This window comes from Neoarius graeffei, chromosome 14 (assembly GCF_027579695.1).
Source record: "Neoarius graeffei isolate fNeoGra1 chromosome 14, fNeoGra1.pri, whole genome shotgun sequence".
Lineage (NCBI taxonomy): Eukaryota > Metazoa > Chordata > Actinopteri > Siluriformes > Ariidae > Neoarius > Neoarius graeffei.
The window spans coordinates 18,975,878-18,989,470 of record NC_083582.1 but is presented as its reverse complement, the minus strand read 5'-3'; the positions used below and the strand labels follow the sequence as shown (position 1 = coordinate 18,989,470).

The 13,593-nt window shown below is 40.2% G+C and overlaps 1 protein-coding gene across 2 annotated transcripts in view; it reads left to right on the top strand.

Annotated features, from left to right (window-relative positions):
* kansl1a (KAT8 regulatory NSL complex subunit 1a) overlaps positions 1-13,593 on the top strand; it is a 226,076-nt gene that overhangs the window by 201,898 nt on the left and 10,585 nt on the right. For both annotated transcript variants that reach the window (XM_060939393.1, XM_060939394.1), the window contains 8 exons: positions 119-287; positions 2,044-2,223; positions 2,475-2,639; positions 4,070-4,224; positions 6,814-6,932; positions 7,009-7,066; positions 7,146-7,258; positions 10,410-10,692. In XM_060939393.1, coding sequence (XP_060795376.1) covers positions 119-287; positions 2,044-2,223; positions 2,475-2,639; positions 4,070-4,224; positions 6,814-6,932; positions 7,009-7,066; positions 7,146-7,258; positions 10,410-10,692 — 1,242 coding nt within the window. The remainder of the gene's footprint in view (positions 1-118; positions 288-2,043; positions 2,224-2,474; positions 2,640-4,069; positions 4,225-6,813; positions 6,933-7,008; positions 7,067-7,145; positions 7,259-10,409; positions 10,693-13,593) is intronic.

Here is a 13,593-nt window from a genome sequence, read left to right as displayed (position 1 = left end):
TGAAGCATGCAGAATAACTCGGGGCATTTCAGTTTGCCACATTATACCGCAACTCTGATCTTGGGTTTGTTTTACTGTGCATCATTGTACGAAGCATTGTGATTTCGTCCCTCCACAGGTACAGAGAGTATGTTCCCCAACAAACCCATGTGATATGAACAGTGCGTGTGCGATGTGTGGGGGTAGTCAGCTCCACCCTAAAGCAGAGCTACAGCTTGAGCGCCCTCTGGTGGAGAAAGTGGCTCTGCTGGATCCCAGTGTCCATCCTACACTGTCCCTGCAGTCAGGTACACATACGGGACTGGTGTCTGTCTTGGACTATAAGTTATTCCACAAAATCGAGTCATACATGAGCTGTACATGTACATTTTGTTTCTGAGTAGTTTTTATTTCATCCTCGGTTGATTCAGCAACACTCCGCCATTTTGTTTTTCTCTACTCATTGTATATGAGCTGATAGCCTAGTGGTAGAGTAGCCAATCAGAGCACGCGATTGCTTATTTATATCCAGTGACTGTGGATAGAATAATTAAATATTGGCTGGTTTTCAGTGGTCTATCAAATATATTCCATTCAGCTAGCATGATATCGAACGAGTCGAAGACGAGTGCCTGAATGGAATATATCTGATGTACCACGAAAAAAAGCCATTATTGTTTATTATTATTATGCTGCATACACACATTTCCAGTTTTTCGAAGTCTGTTGGTCTGTTTTTCTCTTGTAAATATGCGTGAATATCTAATGAAGTTTTGGTAGCCTTTTGGGTATTCAACATGTCTTTCTCTTTCCCGGCGAACAAAGAAAACTGCCATTCTGCAGCAGAAAACTCTCTCATTGGATATTCACATCAGCTCTGACATGTGACATGTCTTGACAACCAAGCAATATCATAAACCGTATTCAATGTTCATTCTCCACTGGGTAGAGTGATGTAGTACACGTAGGATAAGCGATATGCTAATAATATTGCATCCTATCAAACCAAATGAATGAAACCTGCTAGAAGGGAAAACAATACATGTTTTTCTTCCATAGAAAAAGTGTCCTGTATGTATAATAACTATTATTCACCGAAGGTAAAGTAAATTTTGGTGAATCATGGCTGAGACGAAGTTGAGGTTATATTCATTGATATTCACTGAGGTGGATAATTGCTTTACTATAAATACATAGGTGATTATTTAAAGTATTAAAACATTGATTTCAATCTTCAAAAGCAGGCATGCAAATGTAATAAGGGCGTAGCACAGACTTGTCACTTATCTATGCCGGCTCACATAAAATCCTTTGTTTTGAAATTGATAAAAGAAATGGTCCAAATCTCTCGACCAATCAGCATGCACAATTTTCTGTAATCACCTGTGTATTTGGACGATCAACTATTAACAAAATGCTGAACCTGATTCGTGAGCCAGAACATTGCTTCTTTAACATTGTACCAGAACAGCTGGTCTGAGTCAGGAAATGTTGGCTGCCGGTTTGGCATTGTTCAAGCTGCATATATTATGGTCTCAAATTTGATTTAAACTTTTTATTCTTTAAAAAAAAAAGTTAATGTGGCTTCTAGCAGACGTAGAACCACAGTCAGCCAAGATGTCTGATTTCTATAACTTTTGGTGGTGTTTGAACTCTGCTGAAGAGCTTGTTTTAAGTTATTATAATGTGTGAGGTTTCAGAAGTGCAGATCTTGCTGATCTCTCCAGGCAAGAACATGATCACATGACCATTGTATAGTGTATTTTAACTCTGTGTATGTTGAGACTCCTAGTGTTTGAAACATTGCAACTGCATTACAGGCATAATTAATAAAATACTGATTTGCATGATGTGAATTGTGCAAGTCCACAATGCTGTGTATCTTTACACCACGAGTGTCTATAATATTCACTTGCTTGTTAGGAAACATGAGCAGTTCAGTGTAAAACTAAAGAAACAAAACTTTATTTTAAGGAAGGGATGTTGGAATTGGTTTGATTTGATTTTGGCTGAACTTTGATTCCTTGACTTTTATTTATACACGTGTTGGTCTCTCTGTTTCAGATGCATCTCTCAGTATACAGCTCCAAAGAGTGCTGAAGTCTCACTGGCAGACCCGGCACCTAGAGAAAGTCAAGCCTCTGAAGAAGCTGCCGCTTAAACACAAGCTCTCGCACTACTCCTCCTCATCTGCACTATCCAAGCACAAGTTTAGGTTTTCCAGCTCACCCATGGCTGCAATCAGTAAGTATAGTGTTAAGTGGATATACAGTTCTCACATACTCCAAAGAGCTGTGAAACAGAACATAACATTTCACATATACATAATATAATGTTGCATGTCAATATAACGTGTTTATAACTGTAGCAGATTGCACAGCTGATTTTCAGTGCAGTCGTGTAGAGATACAGAGGTTGCTGTAGACCCTGTTCTATTTTAAGTAAATTTAGTGATATGACATCTTCAGTTTGTCCCCTTTTGTTCTGTCTTTCAGGGTTCTCCAGCTATAAGAGCCGATCAGAGAGGGCACGAAAACAGGGTGAGGCTGGCACCCGCTTGATGAAGATTGACGCACGCACCCCCTGCAGGACGGGGCAGCTTCTGGACAGGAGCTTCAGCCGCAAGAGGGTCAGGGAGAACTCGCTGGACCAAACAGAGTGTGAGTACTGCATCAGAATTCCTGAGAGATGAATACATTCTGTCGAGGGCTGAATGTAGAGTCACTAATAGTGAAGTTAAACCTTAAGCCAATAACAATGTCACAGAATTGGTTTAGTGTATTATTGGTGGGGGGGTGGTGGTGGTAATATATATATATATATATATATATATATATATATATATATATATATATACACGTGCGTGTGTGGTGCTTGAAAATTTGTGAACCCTTTAGAAATTTTCTATATTTCTGTATAAATATGACCTAAAACATCAGATTTTCACACAAGTCCTAAAAATAAAGAGAACCCAGTTAAACAAATGAGACAAAAATATTATACTTAGTCATTTATTTATTGAGGAAAATGATCCAATATTACATATCGGTGAGTGGCAAAAGTATGTGAACCTTTGCTTTCAGTATCTGGTGTGACCCCCTTGTGCAAAAATGAACTGCAACTAAACATTTTCCAGGAACTGTTGATCAGTCCTGCACACCGGCTTGGAGGAATTTTAGCTCATTCCTCTGTAGAGAACAACTTCAACTTTGAGATGTTGGTGGGTTTCCTCACATGAACTGCTTGCTTCAGGTCCTTCCACAACATTTCGATTGGATTAAGGTCAGGACTTTGACTTGGCCATTCCAAAACATTAACTTTTATTCTTATTTAACCATTCTTTGGTAGAACAACTTGTGTGCTTAGGGTCGTTGTCTTGCTGCATGACCCACCTTCTCTTGAGATTCAGTTCATGGACAGATGGTTGGTCAACCACTCTTCGGGAGGGTAACAATTGTCTTGAATTTCCTCCATTTGTACACAGTCTGTCTGTCTGACTGTGGATTGGTGGAGTCCAAACTCTTTAGAGTTGGTTTTGTAACCTTTTCCAGCCTGATGAGCATCAACAATGGTTTTTCTGAGGTCCTCAAAAATCTCCTTTGTTCATGCCATGATACACTTCCACAAACACGTGTTCTGAAGATCAGACTTTGATCGATCCCTGTTCTTTAAATAAAACAGGGTGCCCACTCACACCTGATTTGTCATCCCACTGATTGAAAACACCTGACCTCTAATTTCACCTTCAAATTAACTGCTAATCCTAGAGGTTCACATACTTTTGCCACTCACAGATCTGTAATATTGGATCATTTTCCTCAATACATAAATGACCAAGTATAATACTTTTGTCTCATTTGTTTAACTGGGTTCTCTTTATCTACTTTTCAGACTTGTGTGAAAGTCTGATGTTGTTGTTTTAGGTCATATTTATGCAGAAATATAGAAAATTCTAAAGGGTTTACAAGCTTTCAAGCACCACTGTACGTATACACACGCACGCGCGCGCACTCAAATTTCACAAAAGTAAAATAAATCTGTGATTTGTCGTTTTCTCATTTTGCTTTTCTCCTGCTGTGTTACTGAACAGCCCCAAAGCTGCAGCTGGATGCAGGAACCCCTTATCTGCCATCTCAGCCAAGCATCCAGCTATCTACTCCGAGCGCCATGAGCAGACATGTGTTTCTACCCAGTGACAGCTCCACACCTCTGTGCCCCAGTATTCAGACTGGCTCCTGTTCTGTGGTACACAACTTTAAAGCACTTTTCATGACTTTCACAACCTTTTTCTAAATTCATATCACACTGTTTCATCCCACTCGTCAAAGATGTTCCACCTGAAAGCCACATTAGCTGCTTTCTGACCAAAAGTTTATCGGGACTTATTGAGAGGAACTATCCACTGGGGAGCTCCCTTGAAAGCCACCCACCGTTTGCATTCGCACAGCCAGTAGGAACGCTGAAGTAAAGCCTGGACTTCACTGTCTGTCTATTTGTTCATATGTGCTCCCTCCATTTTTAGCACTAATGTTAAGAGCTGTTCTTTACACTTGTTTTTAAAAACAATGGTTTCTGGTGCTATATTGAATCACTGTACATCTGGACCAGTCACCATTCACTTGTGTCACTCATGATTCCTCTTGTGCTAGCAGCAGAGATGTTCACAAACGCTGGCGACCAGCGGTTTTCTCCACCTACACAGACTGTGCGCCAGCTACTTTAGCCCAGGAAAAAATAAAAACTTGCCTTTCAATGTTCAAGTGATTTTTTTTATATCGTCTCCACTGCCCATAATTTGCTGCATATCCAATTATTCCACCACGAAATTGTCTTCGACTTGGGTCTAGCATGACCGGAAGTGATGCCATATTTGTTGATTGATTCTTGTGCTCTGATTGGCTGAGCCAGACCATGTGACCATGCCATAGCATATGTAGTTATGTTACAAAGCCAGGCAGCATACTACAGAGGGTAACTGAGAGAGCCAAGCGTTCACACATCTGGAGGGAAATTTCATACATATTTTGCAAGTATTTTACAGTGGTGTTTCTCAACCAATTTTTTTTTTCAAGTTGAAGTAAATTTTTTTACTCGAAGTAGGGTACAATTGCTGGGTTGCATCCAATGTCACATCTGCCTCATTTAAACTAAGGTCACAAGACAGCTCACGAAGCTTTGGGATGAAAATGAGGCATTTTGGTGGTGATGTACCCATGAGCTAAAAGTTGTGGTTGCACGGTAGGTGAACACTTGACTATTACGCCTTTGCGCGCTTGAGCCTGGCACAGCTCGAGCGGTTGCGTGTGCTCACGGAGCGCATGGTGCGCGTGCTTGGGACCCAGTCATTATCAGAAACACCTGATACTGAGCACGATCAACATGCACAGATACGGAAGCTGTTTTACTGGAGGCTTTGTGAAGCATCATCATTGTCACGTTTGTTTCTGGCCATGTTTATAACACCATTTAAATATGCTGCTTTGTGTGTTTTTGCTTTTGTAAATATCACGGCTGTTAATAAACACACTTCCTGCACTTAGAACATCTACCGCCGTCTATCTTGTGTCCTGATCCCCAAATCTTTAACTCAGCCTCATATAAAAAGTTGTACTCCTCCATGCTCTTCCAAGTTTTCACCTGTTTGTGTAGAATGATGTCTGCAGCACCAGGTAGTTTGAGATGTCGGGGAACTCAATGGATGGATAATTTTCCAACTCATAGGAAAAATCCTTTGTTAGTATGTAAGAATCTATCCCATTGAGTGGTTTCTATAGCTGCTACTTTTGAGTGTACTTCTTGGTCTTAATAACTTGTTTGTTTGCTGTACATAAACATGGCAATAAGTTCTTGTGTTAATCGAGCAGACTCCACTTTTGTATCATTAATCCCTTTCGACTGAGAATGCCCTGCATGCATGATTTTATGTTGGCTTCTGGCACATCCATCCAGTTTTAAATACAATATCTACAATTAAAAATGTTTTTTTATTGCATTTATTTAATTTCTGGACTCCCGTCTGTAACAGGGAGTGATGTTGCATTCTGTTAATCCATTTTACAATAGATTATTAGATTTTAATAGAATAGATAAGCTAAAATAATTGGGGATCTTTTTTTAATGGGCCCCGACTCATTACAAGTATGACTAGGTGGGCCTCAAAGCAGAAAAGGTTGAGAGCCCCTGTTTTACAGGGAAATGGTTAGTAATTTATTAGCTGAGAATGCACCAGAAGGCATGTAAATTTCAACATTCTCTGGGGAGGCATGCCCCCAGACCCCCCGAACATTAGCACTCCTTAGGTGCACCGCTGTGGCTTTGCCGCTGCAAATTCCAAAGCAGCCTACCCCTTTTTTTTTCTTTTTTTTAAATAATATAAAGCTGGTTACTTCAGATTTTCTGGAGAACCCTGTAGCAGAGTACCTACCCTGAAGTAAAAAGTCCCTTGAAATGGCAGTCTGGGAACTATGATTGTCCTCAGGTCCTGTAGTGTGAAGACACCAAAAAGGGGGCAACTTCCTCCTACAGTTCCTCTAGTCTAAAAGTGACCTACTGTTTTTGTTTCCTCCAGGAGAGGCTTCAAAAAGTAAAGTGTGGTGAACAAAAAGATGCTTTCAATGAAAAGAACCCCAACATTTCATTTAGCCAAAGGATGGCGTATTACCTTGCTACCTTGTGAATATGACACATCTTTGAAATGTGTATAGTTCCTGTAATCATGATTCATTTGATAGTGTTCAGCACAGTAAGCGTGGGTAATGCTATAGTGGAGGCAACAAGTCATGGTTTTTTGTTTTGTTTTTTTGTTTTAAACTTGGTGTTGCTTTCCTTTTGCAGCCAATTAGAAAGCGGAGGAGTGAAAACTCGTTTGACATCAACAACATAGTCATCCCCATGTCTGTGGCAGCCACTACAAGAGTGGAGAAGCTTCAGTACAAGGAGATAATCACACCGAGGTACACAAATCCGTGTAACTGCTTCAGTTCACAGTAACTGAAACGTTAAACTAATGCTGCTTTGTGTTGGTTTTAGCTGGAGGGAGGTGGATGTGTTTCCCCAGCCTTTTGCTGAAGATGATGAGAATGTAGAGGTACAGTAACTTCCCTTCATTGCATGCTGTTGTCCGTCCGTCTCCTCCAAATTCATTTGACTGCCATGTGTGTTTCCAGGTGGAGGACTTGTCTGATGCTGCGTTCATGCAGCTCCATCAGAAGTGTGAGGACCAGGAGCGCAGTCGCTGGAGATGGACCACTCTCACTCCAGCCAAGAGGAGAGGCAGCAGGTAACTTCTGAATGATTAATCTGCATCTTGTAGACTTGAACCCACTCTGTTTTTTGTGACAGTACAATATGAATTAGTGATACAAGTCCAGAAGAGATTTTTCTACCGTTTGGTCTTGCATGTTTCCATCAAGTGGTGTTGTCGATCATTTTGTGAAAGGACTTGATTACCAGCCACCCGTTTAGCATGTCTGTTGTGTTCCGAGGCATTTCTACAGTGATGTTTTGACAAATATAACAGTGAATGGCTTAACAATTGATGTATCCATTGAATAAGCAGTATATTGTACTTTTTATAAATCTATTCTCAGTTTATACACTCACTGGCCACTTTAATAGGAACTTGTTGATTTTGTAAGATTCCTGTTCTTGGCTGCAGGAGTGGAACCCAATGTGGCCTTCTGCTGTTGCATGCTGAGATGCTTTTCTGCTCACCACGGTTGTAAAGAGTGATTGTGAGTTAGTACATCCTTCCTGGCAGCTCGAACCAATCTGGCCATTTTCCTCTGACCTCTCTTATCAACAAGATGTTTCCACCCACAGAACAGTCGCTCAATGTTTTTAGGTTTTTTTGCACCGTTCTGTGTAAACTCCTAGAGACGTGTGGTGTGAGAGAGAAAACTCCAGGAGATCAGCAGCTTCTGAAATACTCAAACCAGTCCATCTGGCTCAAACCAGCACCTATGCCACAGTCAAATCACTTTGAGATCAGTGTTTCCTATTCTGATGTTGAAGTGAACATTAACTGAAGCTTTTGATTTGTATCTGCATGATTTGATGCATGGTGCTGCTGTCATGGGATTGGCTGATTAGAGAACTGTATAAAACAGCAGGTGGCTGGTGAGTGTATGGAGTAGCTTTCTATTGACTTGTTTTAAACAGTTTGTTTTTGAAGTGGAACCAGATCTGAGAATTTTCACACATTTTCTGAGTAGGAGCTCTGCATTTTAACATTGCAATTATCAGTCAAAATACCAAACGTGCTGTCTTCTGTTTTTCCTTGGAGGAAAACAGCAGATAAGCCAGTTGACCGATTTGGCAATTGTTTGGAGCACCTGGATATTAACTGACAACTCCTGGAAGCCCTGCCCCCTTCCCCTCATGTCCATTAGCAGTCTTTTGACCAGTGTTCTCGACTCTGTTTTCTTGAGTGAATGTTTTCACGTGGTAATATTCATTTGTGTCAAGGTAAAAGGGAAAATGTTTTGAGTATTAATATTATGAGAACTTTGGAGCATACAGGATTTGGCTAACCTTAGACAAGTACAGTTATGTTCAAAATAATAGCAGTCCCTCAACAGTAGCAAGATAAATCACTGTTTTTGTTAAAATTTCAACCTTTACACCGCAAGCAAGTTTCTGGAGGGTATAGTAAAGGTATAGAAAACCAACAGACCCAACAGGCCGGCCGTGCATGCTACTGATTCTGTGAAATTGAATGATTAGCTGAAAGGGGTGTGTTCAAAAAAATAGCAGTGGTGAGTTCAATTAGGGAGGGCACTGATTTTGTGAAAAAAAAACGTGTTAACAGGTGGTCCTTATTTAAGGATCAAGGCAACTGACATTGCATATGCTGGCTGTCCTGCATTGGTCCTGAAAAACCAAGTAAAATGGGTCGTTCAAGACACTGTTCTGATGAAGAGCGGCTTTTAATCAAGAAATGGATAAAAGAGGGGGAAACCTACAAAGAAGTGCAGAAACTTATAGGCTGTTCAGCTAAAATGATATCAAACGCTTTAAAATGGCAGCCAAAACCAGAAAGACGAGGAAGAAAAAGAAAAACAACTTCTCGAATGGATCGGAGAATAACCAAACTGGCAAAGGCTCAGCCAATGATCAGCTCCAGGAGGATCAAAGAAGATCTAAACTTGCCTGTGAGTACTGGTACAATCAGACGACGTCTATGTGAAGCCAATCTACCAGCAAGAAGCCCCCGCAAAGTCCCATTGTTAAAGAAAAGACATGTGCTGAAGCGGCTACAATTTGCCAAAGAACCCATTGACTGGCCTGAAAAGAAATGGCGTAATATTTTGTGGACAGATGAAAGTAAGATTGTTCTTTTTGGGTCTAAGGGTCACAGACAGTTTGTCAGACGTCCTGCAAACACAGAATTCAAGCCACAGTACACAGTGAAGACTGTTAAGCATGGTGGTGCAAGCATCATGATATGGGGATGTTTTTCATACTACGGTGTTGGTCCTATTTACCACATACCAGGGATCATGGATCAGTTTGAGTACATCAGGATACTGGAAGAAGTCATGTTGCCATATGCTGAAGAGGAAATGCCTTTAAAGTGGGTGTTTCAACAAGACAATGACCCCAAACACACCAGCAAGCGAGCAAAATCATGGTTCCAGACAAACAGCATCCAACTAATGGAGTGGCCAGCACAATCCCCGGACCTCAATCCCATAGAAAACTTGTGGGCTGACATAAAAAATGCTGTTCATGAGGCAAAAGTAAGAAATACAGAGGAATTGTGGAACGTAGTACAATTGACCTGGGCTGCAATACCTGTTGACCGTTGCCAGAAGTTGGTCGACTCCATGCACCACAGATGCGAAGCAGTTATCAGAAACCATGGTTATGCAACAAAATATTAGTTTAGGATACTCAGCAAAGTTGAATTTTCAAGAATTTCTTAGTTTGTATGGTACATTTTTGAGTTTCCAAAGAAAGATGTCAACACTGCTATTTTTTTTAAACATTACATTTCTTGACTTTCTGTGAAATATTATGAAATGTAATTACTTTTTCCAATTTTCTTGCTTTGAAATAGAATGTGCAGTATGCCCAATGCATTTGTGTTCATTAAAGTACAATTTATTTGAAGAATTTTGACATTTACTCGCCTTTTTAAAGACACTGCTGTTATTTTGAGCACAACTGTATGTAGTTAACATCAGTTAACTCCATTTATTTATCAAGTGACCCAAAATTTCAGCCATTGAAAATGGACAAGAATGGCACCTTCTTTAGGCCTACAAATCTAACACTTTACAGATAATGGTAATGATAAATGTTACCTGGTCTGCAAGAACACTATGAACTCAGTGACTTCACTTTTAGGGGAGGGGATAAAAAAGAAGACTTCCAAAATATATATTTATTTTTATTTTTTTAAACAGCTCTTCTCATGTCACCTGCAGGTCATACAAGTCTTTGGATGGCAGGACAACGCCGTCTCTGAGTGGAACGAACCCGTCCACTCCACAGCCGTCGTCTCCAGATGCAGGACACTTCCACCTGCTGCAGGATTACGGGCCTGTTCCTTCACCCCTCAGCCCTCCCAGCCCTGATACACCCTGCTCTCGTGATGCACACACACCCTCATCGAGGGACTCGTATACACCTCACATGAGAGATGCACACCGGCCGGTGTACAGCGAGGACGCACGTTGTTCAACACCGGACTGCACCTATGAGGAGAGAGTAAGTAAATCGCGAACACGGCCAGGGCGAATTAGCAGAAATCTAAATATTGAATAAAAACTTATTCTTGTTCAGGTCAGTTGGTTATTCCTGCTCAGACTTAAGGTGTTTGGGTATTTATACTGTAATTGTGAGTATGGGTCCCCCCCCCCCGATTCCGTTATCAGTTTCAACAGATTATGCTGCACCTAATTGAGCCCAAATAGAACCACACATTTCTTGTACGAGTACAAATCGACACCTATTCTGATATAAATTAGGGGACCAGGTATTTAAGCAGCAGGTAGTTAACACAGATGAGACAAATTTTAAATTAGTCCATATGTCCTGTTTATGAAATCCTGAGCACAAAGCAATAAAGGTAGTGGCTTTAATATATTTTCTTCTTTTGGCTGCTCCCGATTAGGGGTCGCCACAGCGGATCTTTCGTCTCCATTGCTCCCTGTCTTCTGCATCCTTCTCTACCACACCTGCCACTTTCATGTCCTCTCTCACCACATCCATGTATCTCCTCTTTGGCCTTCCTTGTTTTCGTTTGTTTGTGTATATATATATATATATATATATATATATATATATATATATATATATATATATAAAAACACACACATATATGTGTGTATGTATATATAAAGTGTGTGTGTGTGTATATATATATATATATATATATATATATATATATATATATATATATATATATATATATACACACACACACACACACGATCTTCCTTCTCAGGTCAGCAGCTCTTGTGTTGAGGCTTCCTAATCATGAAGGACCCCCAGAAGGGACCCATCCCATCCAACTACCGGCCAATTACCTGTCTCTGCACAACATGGAAGGCCCTGTCACGCATCATTGCGGCAAAAATGAGTAAGCATGTGGCTCAATACATGAGCGAGGCACAGAAAGGAATTGGCAGTAACACCAGAGGAGCCAAGCACCAGCTACTGGTCGATAGAACAGTCGCCCGAGACTGTAAGAAGAGACAGACCAACCTGTGCACTGCCTGGATTGATTACAAGAAAGCCTACGACTCAATGCCACACACATGGATACTGGAATGTCTGGAACTGTATAAGATCAACAGGAACCTAAGGACCTTCATCCAGAACTCAATGGAAATGTGGAAGACAACCCTAGAGGCTAACTCAAAACCCATTGCCCAAGTCAACATCAAGTGCGGCATATACCAAGGAGATGCGCTATCACCACTGCTGTTCTGCATAGGCCTGAACCTATGTCGGTAGGTCCAGAATTCGGTCGGTAGGTCCAGAATTCATGACGCGCCTCTGACAGGAGTTTACAACAGGAAGTCGGGCCATGAATTCACGTCCCCGCCCTCTCAGGCATCAGTAATTACATAACTACGTCCGGAGGCGAGGCTGAACAAGTGATTAGGTCCAGTGTTGCCAGATTGGGTGGTTTCCCGCCCAAGTTGGGCGGTTTCAAGTGCATTTTGGCGGGTTTTGAACATATTTTGGGCTGGAAAACGTCAGCAGTATCTGGCAACACTGATTAGGTCTGAGGTGAAGATGACGATGCTAATAGCTAAGAAAAACATTAGCCTCTCTTTCTTTGATGATTTCAACAAGTGCATGGCTGGAATGTTCCCAGACTCTTCCATCGCAAAGAAATTTTCCATGGGGAAAACGAAAGCCTCCCAAATAATCAAAGGTAAGCTACACATGTTCACTATTGCAGACATTTAGCGAACTTCAGCTAGCCTTTGCCAGAGACAAAATGGATCGATTTTTAGTACCTAAAGCTACAGTGAGTGAGGAGACCAAGTCTGGGCCAAGCAAAAAAAGAAGGAAGTATGACCACGATTATTTAAAGTTTGGATTTTCATGGATTGGATCTGAAGATGCTCCACTGCCACAGTGTGTTGTCTGCCAAGAGGTGCTAGCTAACGATGCTATGAGATGTTTAAAACGTGTAAAACAAGATGTTTAAAAAAAAAAAAGCACAGATGTTTAAAATGTGTAAATAAAGATGTTTTAATAAAGCTCATATGTTTTAAATGTGTAAAAAAGATTTTTCAAAAAGCACAGATGTTTAAAATGTGTAAAAGAAAAAAAAATGTGTACAACAACCATTTCTTTAACCCTTTGATGCAAAACATATGCACACCCCTTCTAATGCACAACATGGGTCAAAAATGACCCGCATTCATTTTCCAGGTTATTTCATGCTGACTGAGTTTTTCTTTGCTCTATCTTTTGAAATCAATTTATTTTATGATTGAATATTCCAAGTATTCTTTAAATATCTTGTTTTTAATTACCACAAATCATTAGTTTATTTTTTTTCTTTCCTACTTTATGAACAAAAATACTTTTTATATTCCTACACATGGGTCATCCAAGTGTGATTTAAAATTAAATGTCTTAATGCTATAATAATAATTTGTTTCAAGTAATTACTTTAGCAGTGAATGGGGCCAGTTATTTATTTATTAACTGTGCAGTTAGCTAAGCCAACTACAATAAAATTAGCTAACTAAAGTAGAATATGTCAACAGCTCGGTAGCTAATAGTAATTACTGTAACTTTCTGACAAGTAATCTACTCACTCTCAAGGGAACCTAAACATCAATTTTTTTTCTAAGGTAATGTTAGAACAATTGAAAAACATTACTTACATGTATTAGATGGGCAAAGGGCGCTGTGCTGAGCTGTGAAATGTCTGACACAAGCACAATTCACAGTTCCCACCAAACGCTGGAGTAAATGCATGCGGGTCGGTTCTGACCCATGTGTGTAAACTTGATGTAGAATTACAAAAGCTGTGCTTGTTCATAACTTAAGAAAGGAAAAATAAAAATGATGATTTGTGCGAAACAAAAACAAGATATTTACTGCATATTTGGAAAAGTAAATGACAAAATGAATTTATTT